The 11605-nt window shown below is 45.7% G+C and overlaps 1 protein-coding gene across 1 annotated transcript; it reads right to left on the bottom strand.

The window, feature by feature from the left end:
* Positions 1-4056: 4056 nt before the first annotated feature.
* Positions 4057-5192, bottom strand: LOC125758651 (keratin-associated protein 21-1-like). Its single transcript, XM_049416075.1, has 2 exons — positions 5187-5192; positions 4057-4656 (listed from the first exon to the last, which is right to left on the bottom strand). The coding sequence occupies exons 1-2, from the start codon at positions 5190-5192 to the stop codon at positions 4057-4059; spliced, it is 606 nt and encodes a 201-aa protein (XP_049272032.1).
* Positions 5193-11605: the final 6413 nt, after the last annotated feature.

Raw genomic sequence — 11605 nt, 5'->3', positions numbered from 1 at the left:
TCCTAAAAGTTGGTTGGATTGAGTTAGATTGGAAAAACTTTATTAACAAAGTCCGGAGGCGTGTGCCTTAACACACGGCGGTCCGCTCTCACGACGGGACCGTCAGGCTGAGACCTACCGCCGCATCGTGGGCCCTCTGGACAGCCCAAAGTTGTGACTGCATGTCCGGACTCTTCAGAATGGAGCCTCACTTGCTGGCCGATGCTGTATCAGTGCCACGTACCGAGGGACACTCCCAGAGCATGTGGTGTAAGGTGGCTAAACCGCCACATTTCGTACATGAGTTAGTTAAGTAAACATCAGGATAGAGCTTGTGTAGAAAGGCAGGGTTGGAATACGTTTCATTTTGCAGCAATCTCTGTGACAAAGCCTGCGCCCTGTTTAACTTCCGAGCTGGAGGCGGAAAGACTCTCCTACCTATAGCGAAATGTAGAGTAATTTCATTGTACGTGGTCGGTTGATCCCTATTTAGTATTTACCAATCTTCCAGGTTGACCCAGAGGTCATCCATGGTCCCGGATAGTTAACCCTCGCGCCCTGGAGTGGGCCAGCTCATTAAGATTGATAATCCCTTCTACAATGGAGCCCAATGGATCCCTGGCAGCCTAGCCCCGTACACAATAACTACCGTTGGACAAATAAAGTTTCTTCAACTCAACTCAACTTACTCAATGTATAGAAATATCTAAAATAGAAAACAGGCCCTTGTACGTGGCTTTTCTAGACATCACTGGGGCGTACGACAACGTTAATCAGGAAATTTTGTGGGATATATTGAAAGGAATGGGCATAGGCGACGACTGTATACAGCTTTTGAGGGAGATATATCGAGAAAATACAGTTTGCATAGAATGGGAAAGAGTTTGTAGCAAAGAGAACGTTGATATTAGCAAGGGGCTGATAGAGGGACGTCCTTTGTCCCCGCTGTTATTCATGCTGTACATGGTGAGGGTAGAAAAAGCGCGAGACGGTAGCAACATTGGTTTTAATCTGACACACAAACAGCGCGGAGTGATGATTCAGCGAAAGCTTTCGGGTTTATTTTATGCAGATGATATTGTCTTATTTGCGGACAGTCGGGATGATATACAGCGGCTGGCGGATTTATGCGGAAGGTAAGGTGAAGCTCTAGGACTAGGATTTAGTGTAACAAAATGTGGATTGATGGTATTCAATGATTCCAATGATCAGGCGGTGTCAGTACAGGGCCAAGAAATACCGAGGGTAAGTGAATACACTTACCCTCGGAGTATGGGTAAATGAGGGTGATAGGTACACGGAAATACAGGAAAAAGCCTCGGCAGCGAAGGGAAAGAGGAATGCTGCAATAATGAAGCACAGAACGCTATGGGGATGCCAGGGGCGTAGCAAGAAATTTTTTTCGGGGGGGGGGGGAGGGGGGGCTAAACCATACTTTATGTGTATTCGTGCGTGCGTTTGTATGTGTGCTTGTATATATACGCAAGCTAAATTGAAAATTTCCGGGGGGGGGGGGATTGAACCCCCCCCCCCCCCCCCCATAGCTACGCCCCTGGGGGATACAAGAGGTACGAGGTGCTTCGAGGCCTGTGGAAAGGTGTAATGGTTCCGGGGCTTCCATTTGGGAACTCAGCGGCGCGCATGAGGTCAGAGCAGGAATGGATGTAAATCAAAGGACTGTGGGACGCCTCGCGTTGGGCGCTCACGGGAAGTCGACAAATAAGGCTGTAAAGGGCGATATGCGATGGACAGGTTTTGAGGCGAGGGAACCTCAGAGCAAAATAAGGTTCGATGAGAGGTTAAGGAATATGAAAGAGGGAAGATGGGCAGAGAAGAAGTTCCGGTATTTGTATAAAAAGAGCGTTGGCTCACAGCGGAGAAAAAGAACTAGGAGGATCACCAGTAAATATACGGCTGGCAGTGTAAGTTATGTGGCAACAAAGGGCTTTTAACGAAAAGTCGGAGAGGCGGAGAGGATTTACTGGATGGCAGCGACGGAAAAAAAAAAACCGGTTATCAGGAACTACCGAAAGGGCAAAAAGGAAAGAAGGGGAGAGGCATTTTCTGATAATTTCAGGGGAATCGCCTTACTGTTTGAAGTCCGGTCGGGTTGCCTTGGAACGCGTAGTTATAAAGCGAGATTCATTAAAGAAGAAGAACAATGTACATTCTGTGGGGTAGATAAGGAAACGACAAATCATGTTCTGATTGAATGTGGAGTTAAATATGCAACCAGGTGTACGTTTGGGCACGAGCCTACATGAAGCTTTGGGTTTGAGGGACCTGACCAAGCCAGCGATAGAAATAACAGACGGTTAGAGTACTGGTGCCAGAAAACTAGAGATAAAGGACAAAGATAAATAGTGGAAGAAGTAATGACATTCTACCGTAAGGGGCAGATAACGGGGCCGTGAATTTGTTTTTTTTTTTTTGCTATAGTAAGATTGATTTAATCGTAGTAGACGAGGCATTACGCCACCTTAAGAAAAAAAATAGTTTTGTTCTTTTTTTGTCGAGGCTGGTGGCACACATGTCACCGCCCCGTTATAAGGAGTACGTTCATAGCATCCATCCATCCATCCATCCATCCATCCATCCATCCATCCATCTATCCATCCATATATCCATAGATTGGCGCGCAAGGAACATCAGCGAGGCTCTTTGGGGTTTGGCGGCGTGTGCAGACGGACGTCTCCCGCGGTGGGTCCATGGGGACGATACCGCGGCTCGTTTCCCGTGGACCCCCTCGTGGTGAGTCGAACGTCGGCGACGCCGCATTCGCGGTACATTGTGTGTGTTATGTTTTCTGGGCATTGTATTGGCAGTGTATGAGGTTACTTAGCGTGTTACTAGCTATGTATTAGATTCGGCAGGCAAGCTGGCCGTGGGGTAAAAGCAGGTTAATAAATGTACACTTGTTGTTGCACGACCGCGTGACTGTCTCTGTGTGTTCCGAGAGTAGTTCATCTTTACAGTCCCCACACAGGCTATGAAAAATGTCGCAGTTAGCGGAAATAGCATGATAATCATACAAATGGCATTTAACCCTCTATTACAGTAAATGTAACGATCCATGGTGGTTTTACACCACGGTATCTTTAACGGCAAAGGTTTTGGAATACCTACGGCTGCCACTCTGTACAATCACATGTGGGAGACAAGGTCAGAGCCGTAATTAAATGGGGAGGGGGGGCAGTGAGCCTTTAGCCTCACCCCCCTCCCGCGATGGGTAGATAACTTAGCAACCCTAATTAGTAGCTTCCTTTTGTTTTAGACATATAGCACTATGGTGAAATGAACATTGCACAAACGCCGAAATTTTTATCACAACAGTGACGCATTTATTGGGGGCCATCACTGGTGACACAAAATTAGTACCGTTCTGACCTTTTTAACTTTTCGGTTGCCTTTTTTTTTCTCTCTGTGCGTCTTCTTGCCGAGAAAGACATGCGTACTTTAAAGAGTGGCCACTTACGCATCCCTCGGCTAACACGAATGGCCTATTCGAATGTATTAGACTGAGTATTCAAGCACACGCTCATGCAGTTATTTGTACAGCTGACGGGTTTGTTGATATGCGTGAGGCTTCTAAATTTACTCGATGAGTTGTTCAAAGCCGTATAGATAAGATCAGCGATCTATGGTCTAAGGTAACGATGGCTGGATTCACGAAGCCGTACGCGTAGATGTGCGTCGAGAGTAATCGCTGAAATAGCGGTACCGCCGTATAGGGATAAAAGATAAGGCGATTATTGGCGATAGCGGCGTGCCATGATGAGCAGTTCTTGCGAACTGAAAGCTTTCGTGAGTCCAGTTAAGAGTGTCAGTGACAGCTCCTATAACATAGAGCGACAAGATGCTGTGAGTTAAAAAACAGATTTATTTCGTGAGCGCTCGCAGCCATACAATAAACATCTTCGCTTTAGCACTTTCATGTTTGCAAAAACTTTGGCTAAAGCGACAAAACAATTCCTAATATAACGAAAAGAAGCTGCCGATATTGCTCATAAAACAGCGCTGCGGTTCTTTTGCGCTCCGTTATACAACCTCAGACGGTTGCCCTCGCCTTACGCGCGTTTAAGCACGGTATCCCGCAGAGCTGTAGACTTGGCTGTTAGGCGAGGAGTAGCCGTAGCTGTACCCATGCTGGGTGCGTTGTTCGTAAGGACCGTAAGCGCCCCCGTACGGTGCCCCGTAGTAGCCTCGATTGTACATGTATTGGTTGTAGCGGTCGTCAAAGAGGAAGCTTCTGTAGGTACCGTAAGGATTGTAGGCACCTCCGTAACGGGAACGTCCGTAGCGACTGTCGGTGTAACCAGGGTAGCCCGCGTGTCCCGCGGATGAACCGTACGCTCCGTATCCCCTGTAGCCAGAGTAGCCGCCGTAGGCGCCACTGTACGGCCGGTTGTAGCCGGCCGCGTAGCCTGATGAGTATCCCGGAGCATATCCGTACGCTGATCGGTACGGGGCTGCGTAGCGGCCGCCAGCGTAGCCGCCATAGTAGCCGTCTCTGCCGTAGTACTGATCACCGTAGCCTCGGCGATCGTAGTAGCCTCGGTTGTAGTAGTCGCCGGCATAAGCTCCGGTGTTGTAAAGCGACGGGTTGTATGCGCCTGCGTTGTAGCCTGCGCGTTCGGCTGCCGCCACAGCGAGCACGGCTGTCAGTGCAAAGAGAACCTGCGAATGTGAACGTGCAAATTGGGAAAGGTTTGACTCGGTGTTGCTTTTCAGCTGGCGACACGCTTTGACGTAAAGTGCAGAGGATTGTAAACAGCTTTGTGGCGAGAGGTATTACTAAGTGTGAGCAATGATCGTTGCATAATCATCATCGTGATCACGATCGTCATCATATAATCGTGGCACTAATTAAAATCCTGCAAATAAGTGTTTCCTTAAAACAAGATTACGATAATGATAATGATGATATCTATCTATCTATCTATCTATCTATCTATCTATCTATCTATCTATCTATCTATCTATCTATCTATCTATCTATCTATCTATCTATCTATCTATCTATCTATCTATCTATCTATCTATCTATCTATCTATCTATCTATCTATCTATCTATCTATCTATCTATCTATCTATCTATCTATCTATCTATCTATCCACCCACCCACCCACCTACCTACCTACCTACCTACCTACCTACCTACCTACCTACCTACCTACCTACCTACCTACCTACCTACCTACCTACCTTCATAGATGAATCAGCCCCGTCATGGAGGTCTAGTGTTTATGGTGCACGACTGCTGACCCGAAGGTCGCGGGATCGAATCCCGGCCGAGGGGGCTGTATTTTCGATGGAGGCGAAAATGTCTGAGGCCCGTGTACGTGCACGTTAAAGAACCCCAGGTGTCGAAATTTCCGGAGCCCTCGACTACGGCGTGCCTCATAATCATATTGTGGTTTTTGGACGTTAAACCCCAGATATGATTATTATGATCGATGAATCAGTAAATTGATAACGCGAAAGTGTACACGCTGCTTTTACGTATAACAATGACTTGCTGCAAAATGAATTTAAGTATGTAGAGCTTGTTGCCGAGGTGGGTTCTAATTATTGTCTCATACTGGTTACGAAGGCACCAGTCCACCAGTATCCCATAATCGATGTTGCTTGTTCATAAAATGTCAGGCTCACGAGTAGAAGTCGCATCAAGCCAACATGTCGTTACAATTGCTACCACAACTGATGCCCATAACATCGAGTTTTAGAATATGCATTGTAGCATTTCTTGTACCACTTTTTCCCGGTGCCTTTCTGTAGTGCTTTCGAATGCTGGAAGCATTTCAATAAATAAACAAATGAATTCGAAGGAATATCCTTATCGTTTTCCTTGGTGGACGAGCAAGCCATTTCAGTTATAAAAGGCGAAAGCCTAAGAGGCCTCATCAAACGCGAAAATTGACTGTCGGCGCCGTTGGCATCAATACGAGTGATGCAAAAAATCATCACTCGATGACGTCACTATGAGTTGTCATGACGACGCCACAGATTGCGAAAATTTGCGGCGTCCTCACATGAAATGGTTGCTTGGTCAAACGTAGACCGATCATGGAGGCAGTGCAAAACCAGGCGAGGCGCAGTAAGCTTTCGTAGGGGCGGGGAATCAATACGTCGACTGAGAAAAAAGAAGAAGATGGCTTTCGCCTTCGAGTCGTCTCAGGCGAATGCATAAGGGGCCGTGTGAGAATTTTATTTTTTTTCAAGACTCCCATTCGGTATCGTCGAATGTGCTGACGAAGCAACGCCTACATACCCGGAAGTCGCGGTTTCGAGCCCGGCCGCGGCAGTCGCGTTTCGATGGAGGCGAAATGCTAGAGACTCGCGTACTGTGCAATTTCAGCGCATTTTGAGCGACACCAAATGTCAGAATTTCCGGAGCCAGGCCTCCACTGCGGCATGCCTCATGACCATACTGTGGCCTTGGTACGTAAAACCCACATATTATATTATTATTGTTGTCAACACACGTGTCACAGAAACCAATGGTGTCACTTGCATGGATGTTCACTCTTCATAAGTGCTGTGAGCTCTAGTGAACCGTCCACCTGTAAGGGTGCTCTTCTGAGCTTTAGTGCCATCTTGTTGCTCTGCCATAGGGAAGCAGATGGTGCTCTGTATCGTGTCCTTTTTCTAAATACTCATCACTTTAGGTGGCGGTAGTCGTGACAATTTTCTTGCGATTCTCGTGCACTGCAAACGTGGCGCCGCCCCGACTGATTTCCCTCTTAATAGGGCCGGCCGCAACAGTGATCTCCTGAAAAGTGTAAGCGACCGTCGCTTCGGCCTTCCTAAGTTTTCTGAAGCCTTTCTCGTGGACGCTCACTCGCTTGGTAAGCTCGAAAATGTATTCCCTTTGAACTACTACTACTACTACTACTACTACTACTACTACTACTACTACTACTCCTCCTCCTCCTCCTACTACTACTACTACTACTACTACTACTACTACTACTACTACTACTACTACTACTACTACTACTACTACTACTACTACTGCTGCTACTATTAGTACTACTACTACTACTATTACTACTACTACTACTACTAGTACTACTACTACTACCACCACCACCACTACTACTACTACAACTAGTTAATAATAACAAAAAGAACAATACAGGCTCCTCAGAAGTGTAGATGAAACAAAATCATGGGCAGTAAGATATACTACACAGTCCACTTCGGCCTGCAGTCTGAGAAAATGAAAAAGCAAGTTGAAAGGGACTGTCTACCGTTCTCCATTCTGCTTTGTACAGCAATAGAAAGCGTAACGTCTGAAGTGCCCAACCTTGCAGCGGTTTCTCTGGAAAGTGAGTAAAAATTTTTAAAACAAAATTTTTCGATCTGCGTTCGGTCTTCTTCCATTGGCATGAAACATGCCCACAACACTGGTTGGTAGACGCGATGACGATTGTAGTGCTGTTAAAAAATAAAACCGAAAGCACATGTGATTTCTGTAGGATTACTTTATTTTCACTGAACAATATTGTAATGAATGTAACAGTCGTTTTCAGAGCGCTAGCGGTTAAATGAAGCCTTATTATACGATTACAGAACACTTGTTTTGCTGTAATCGCAGTCTGTGCGTTTATTTTAGCATTTCTGCTGCAAACCAAGCCAAGTCGATTCATCAAAAAGAGACAATAAATGCGCGCCTTCACAGCGCAGCACATGTGAGACATCCTAACAATACAGCGGCGCAGTACGACCAGCGTGGAGAGCCGAATGACATAGCGCATGAGTTGAGCAGATGAAATCGAAGACGGCGCCGCAAGCAGCGCCACCGGGCGCCTTTTTGGATGCGTGAGAAAAAAAAAGCAAAAAAGTACTCTCTGGCGTAACCGAAAGGTGCCTCAAATGCGTAAAATACAATTTCAAGTTATACATGTTTGTTTTTAAGCAAAATGAGTCTACCTGCGAGGGTTTCTTGTCCTACCAGTAGATTGAACCACATCGCCGTTGGGTGACGCTAGCGGTAATTCCTCCAGGATTTTCAACATCAAATTAAAAATATAATTCCTTTTTTTATGGGGCAAAAGCGTGCTCGTTGCCGCCGATGTGACGAACGATCTTCTCATTTTCACCACAATCAGAAAAATTTTTCCGAGCGGTAGACAGTCCCTTTAACGGCAAATCATCTGGTGAGAAGAGTACGTACGTACATACGCGTCCAAAAATCTTGCGATATCTGGGAAAGGAAGCACATTTTCAAGAACAGTAATCTCAAGAAAAGAGTGAAACAGCAAGAGTGCGACGTCTGGAAACGGCACTTGACTCCAAGTGCCCTTGCTGAATACGCAAAAACCCACAGTGTGTAAGCATTGACCGGGGAAGTTCACGATTACTTTGGCTGAGGAAAATAAGTTCACACGCGCCGAAATGTTGAATCTCTGCAGATTCAGACCAGGGCACTGACATTAAGCAGCAATGACGGGGCACTTTAGAGGCGCATGACCGCTGCATGCTTGCGTAACCTGCCGAAGTGTACTTGAAGGCGTACTAACATACCCATTTTCGAAGCTGAGTTTACACTGTCATACAAATCTCCTGTATACAGAGAGGGCTGTGAGCAAGCGTGAAAACCATTGACTGCTAAGATATGTTATTTTGATATTAAAGTTTATTTTGTCATAGTGCCCCTACTGGCGTCGACACTATCGTGACTTCAGGCTATTTAACGTGCCAATTCTGGTTATTTCGCGCACCACTATGGCTAGTTCTGGTGACGTGAGGTACGAAAACATTCAAAATGACCGCTTGTGCGTTACCAACGGAGCCACGGAGTGGAGCGGCTGTGTAAACGTCACGATATCTTGCGCGAGCACGTGACAAGAAGCTCATACCATATCGTGACGTCAGGATAAAGGAAGAACCGAAACTAGATTTTAAAAACATGCCGTAATTACATTTTCGGAGTGCACTGACGCTTACCAGAACATTTGCTATAGGTTCTCGAGGGATTGATCTTTCATTTGACGCAAAAAAAGAAAGGAGCACAACTAAATTGTTTTTTGTGTCAGTACTCCTTTGAACACTCTGTGTTTCTTTCATTCGGTTGTGTTGCGATTAAGGCTTTCGCTGTGAAACATCATTAAATTCTGGCAATTTTCAGTCGCTGCGTCGGTTGCCGTTTTTTTTCGACAATCGGAAAAAATTCGCAGAATTCTTCGTCATCGCAGTCAGAAGCTCTTTAGTTTGATGCCAGAGCTTTGTAAAAAAAAAGTTAGGAAGAATTCAGTCACTCACAACACAAAGAAATGAACGAGCAATGTTCCTGTCGTTGTCTTTGAGTTCTGATGCAACGAAGCATCGCGCTATGTACTGCACGTTAAAAAAATGCTCCGAATACGTCTGTTACTGCTCTATTCAAGCTTGACTTGACCGGTGTATAAGGAAAAACAAGCATCAGCAGCGGACGTTATGAAACGCGTCTATAGGAATTCCTTGCGTAATCATCCGAATATTGAAAGTGAAATTGAAATCGCAGACGCACTGGGTGAAGCCAGACGAGGACGTCTCAGATTTCTACCGTAGCAATCGCGCAGTCTTCTTCGTTTCGCATTCCTCGTATAGAGCGTCGCTCGGTTTCTTTTAAAACTTATATTGCTTATATGATTGCGTAAGAGCGTAAACGGTTTGGAAGAACTATTTATTCTTAGGCACGAGAGCACGGCCATGACAGTGGGCTATATGATCGCTGTATACCTGTAATTGCGGACATGGCTGGACTTGAGAAAAAATTCCGGCGGTGTTGCTGCTGCCAGCAGCTTTAGGGTGTGCTAGGTGTTTGATGAAGGAAGGATGCCTTCAGGGGAAGCCGTTGAAATACAGAAATCAAGGCCGCTTCGCACTAGAGGTGCAAAGCCTGAAACAAGTGCGGAGCGGGGCTTCCTTCTTTGTTTCTCTTTATATTTTTCTTTCTTTCTTCCTCTGTTTCTTTCTGTTTCTCTCGTGTCTCTGTTTCTTGTGCCGTTTTTGTGTCTGTTTATTTCTGTTTCTTTCTTTCTCTTTCCTACGTATTTCTTTGTCTTTCTCGCTCTTTCTATCTTTCTCTTTCTTGCCCTTCTTTTTCTCTCTCTCTATTTCTTGCTTCCCCTTTCTTTCTATACCTTTCTATTTATCTCTTTTTCTTCATTTTCCCTTTCTGTCTTTCTTGCCTTTCTTTCTCTCTGTCTTTCTTTCTTCCTCTCTATTCCTCTCTTTATCTTTCTTTCTATGCTATGCTTTACTCTCTCCCCTCCTCCTTTCTCTGCTCCCCACCCTCACTTCCCTTTCCTGCCACCTCGCTATGCCATACTATACAAGGGTCTGCTATGCTCTGCTAGCGTGCCTTTATAGCCTAATGGTTAGGACGCTCGCCTTCGGATCGCGAGTACGTGGGTTCGAATCCCGCCTCGCCAAGAGTTTCTCTCTTTCTTTCTCTATATCTCTGTACTCGTTCTCTAACCCATCAGAGTTATTCCATCCCGCGCTGGCGAAATCGGAGCAAATGTTCGGGAACGAAGCAGAAGGTGAAGAAGAGGACTGAGAGGAAGAAGACGACGAAAAGAGCGCGTGCCGATTTGTGGTGCTGATAGTTTCTGTTCACTGCCCGGCGCGACGAAAAGCCTAAAGAGCTCCCCTCTTAAAAAAAAGCTTTCTGAAAGACGTATTGCAGGGTGCCTGTTAAACTGCTGCCCAGAAAACACCTACGCAAGGAACACGCCCTTAAGCTTCTATAATTGACTTATCGACATCTACAAAAGCCTCTGAACGATCTGGTATGGTGGTGCATGAACTTTGATCTAAGGGGTCACGATGCGTGTAACGTGGTCGTAGAAGTTGGCAAGCCCCTTTTTCGCTTGCGCAAGCAGTCTGATAGGATGAAAAGTCATCTCATTAGTCTTTATGGTGCTATGCACAAAAATCCTGCAATTTAGCTCTGTCCCCGCGATACCCGCTTGGCAACTGCTATAATTGACATTCATGGTCTGCCACCCCAAGTAGCACGTCAGTGGTGGACGAACTAAGTCTTCTGGACAACGTCCGACAGACGCGAGTCTTTGGCTGTTTTCTGTAACGCAGAAGTGTTACCGTTAAAAGCTGTGAACGCTCTTTTGAACTTAAAAATAAAGTATCTTGTCAGCATTCAGGAAGGAAGGGACGCCCAAGTCGATGTGTGCTGCGGTTCGGATGGCCAGAACTGTGCTCCTTTTTCATGTTCTGTGTTAAAATGAAAGCACTTAACTTTGAACAGCTCACTTATAGCTAGGTGGCAGGGGAGGTGAGTAAGATGAGGTCCAGCACTTAAGGAAATACAATCGGAACCTTGATTTTCTTTGCCAATACAATGCCGCTCTTGGAATATAAGTTCTGCGTCAATCAGCTAGAGCTGGGCTTTCGGCGTTGTTTGCCTTTCTAGGACAGAGCTATAATTCTTGGCCTATGTAACGTTGGTAATTCAGTTGTGATTCCACTCATCCGCTCGCTTTGTATAGGAGTGGTGTTCCACCTTACCTCATTACCAGAATCGGCCATTTAGCGGTAGATGAAGAGAAACTAATAAAACCTGTGTAAACGAATACTTACATTAGTTTAACATAGGGCCTTCTTAGTAAATTTCT

The sequence above is a fragment of the Rhipicephalus sanguineus genome, chromosome 5 (assembly GCF_013339695.2).
Source record: "Rhipicephalus sanguineus isolate Rsan-2018 chromosome 5, BIME_Rsan_1.4, whole genome shotgun sequence".
Lineage (NCBI taxonomy): Eukaryota > Metazoa > Arthropoda > Arachnida > Ixodida > Ixodidae > Rhipicephalus > Rhipicephalus sanguineus.
This window is presented reverse-complemented; position numbering and strand designations above follow the sequence as displayed.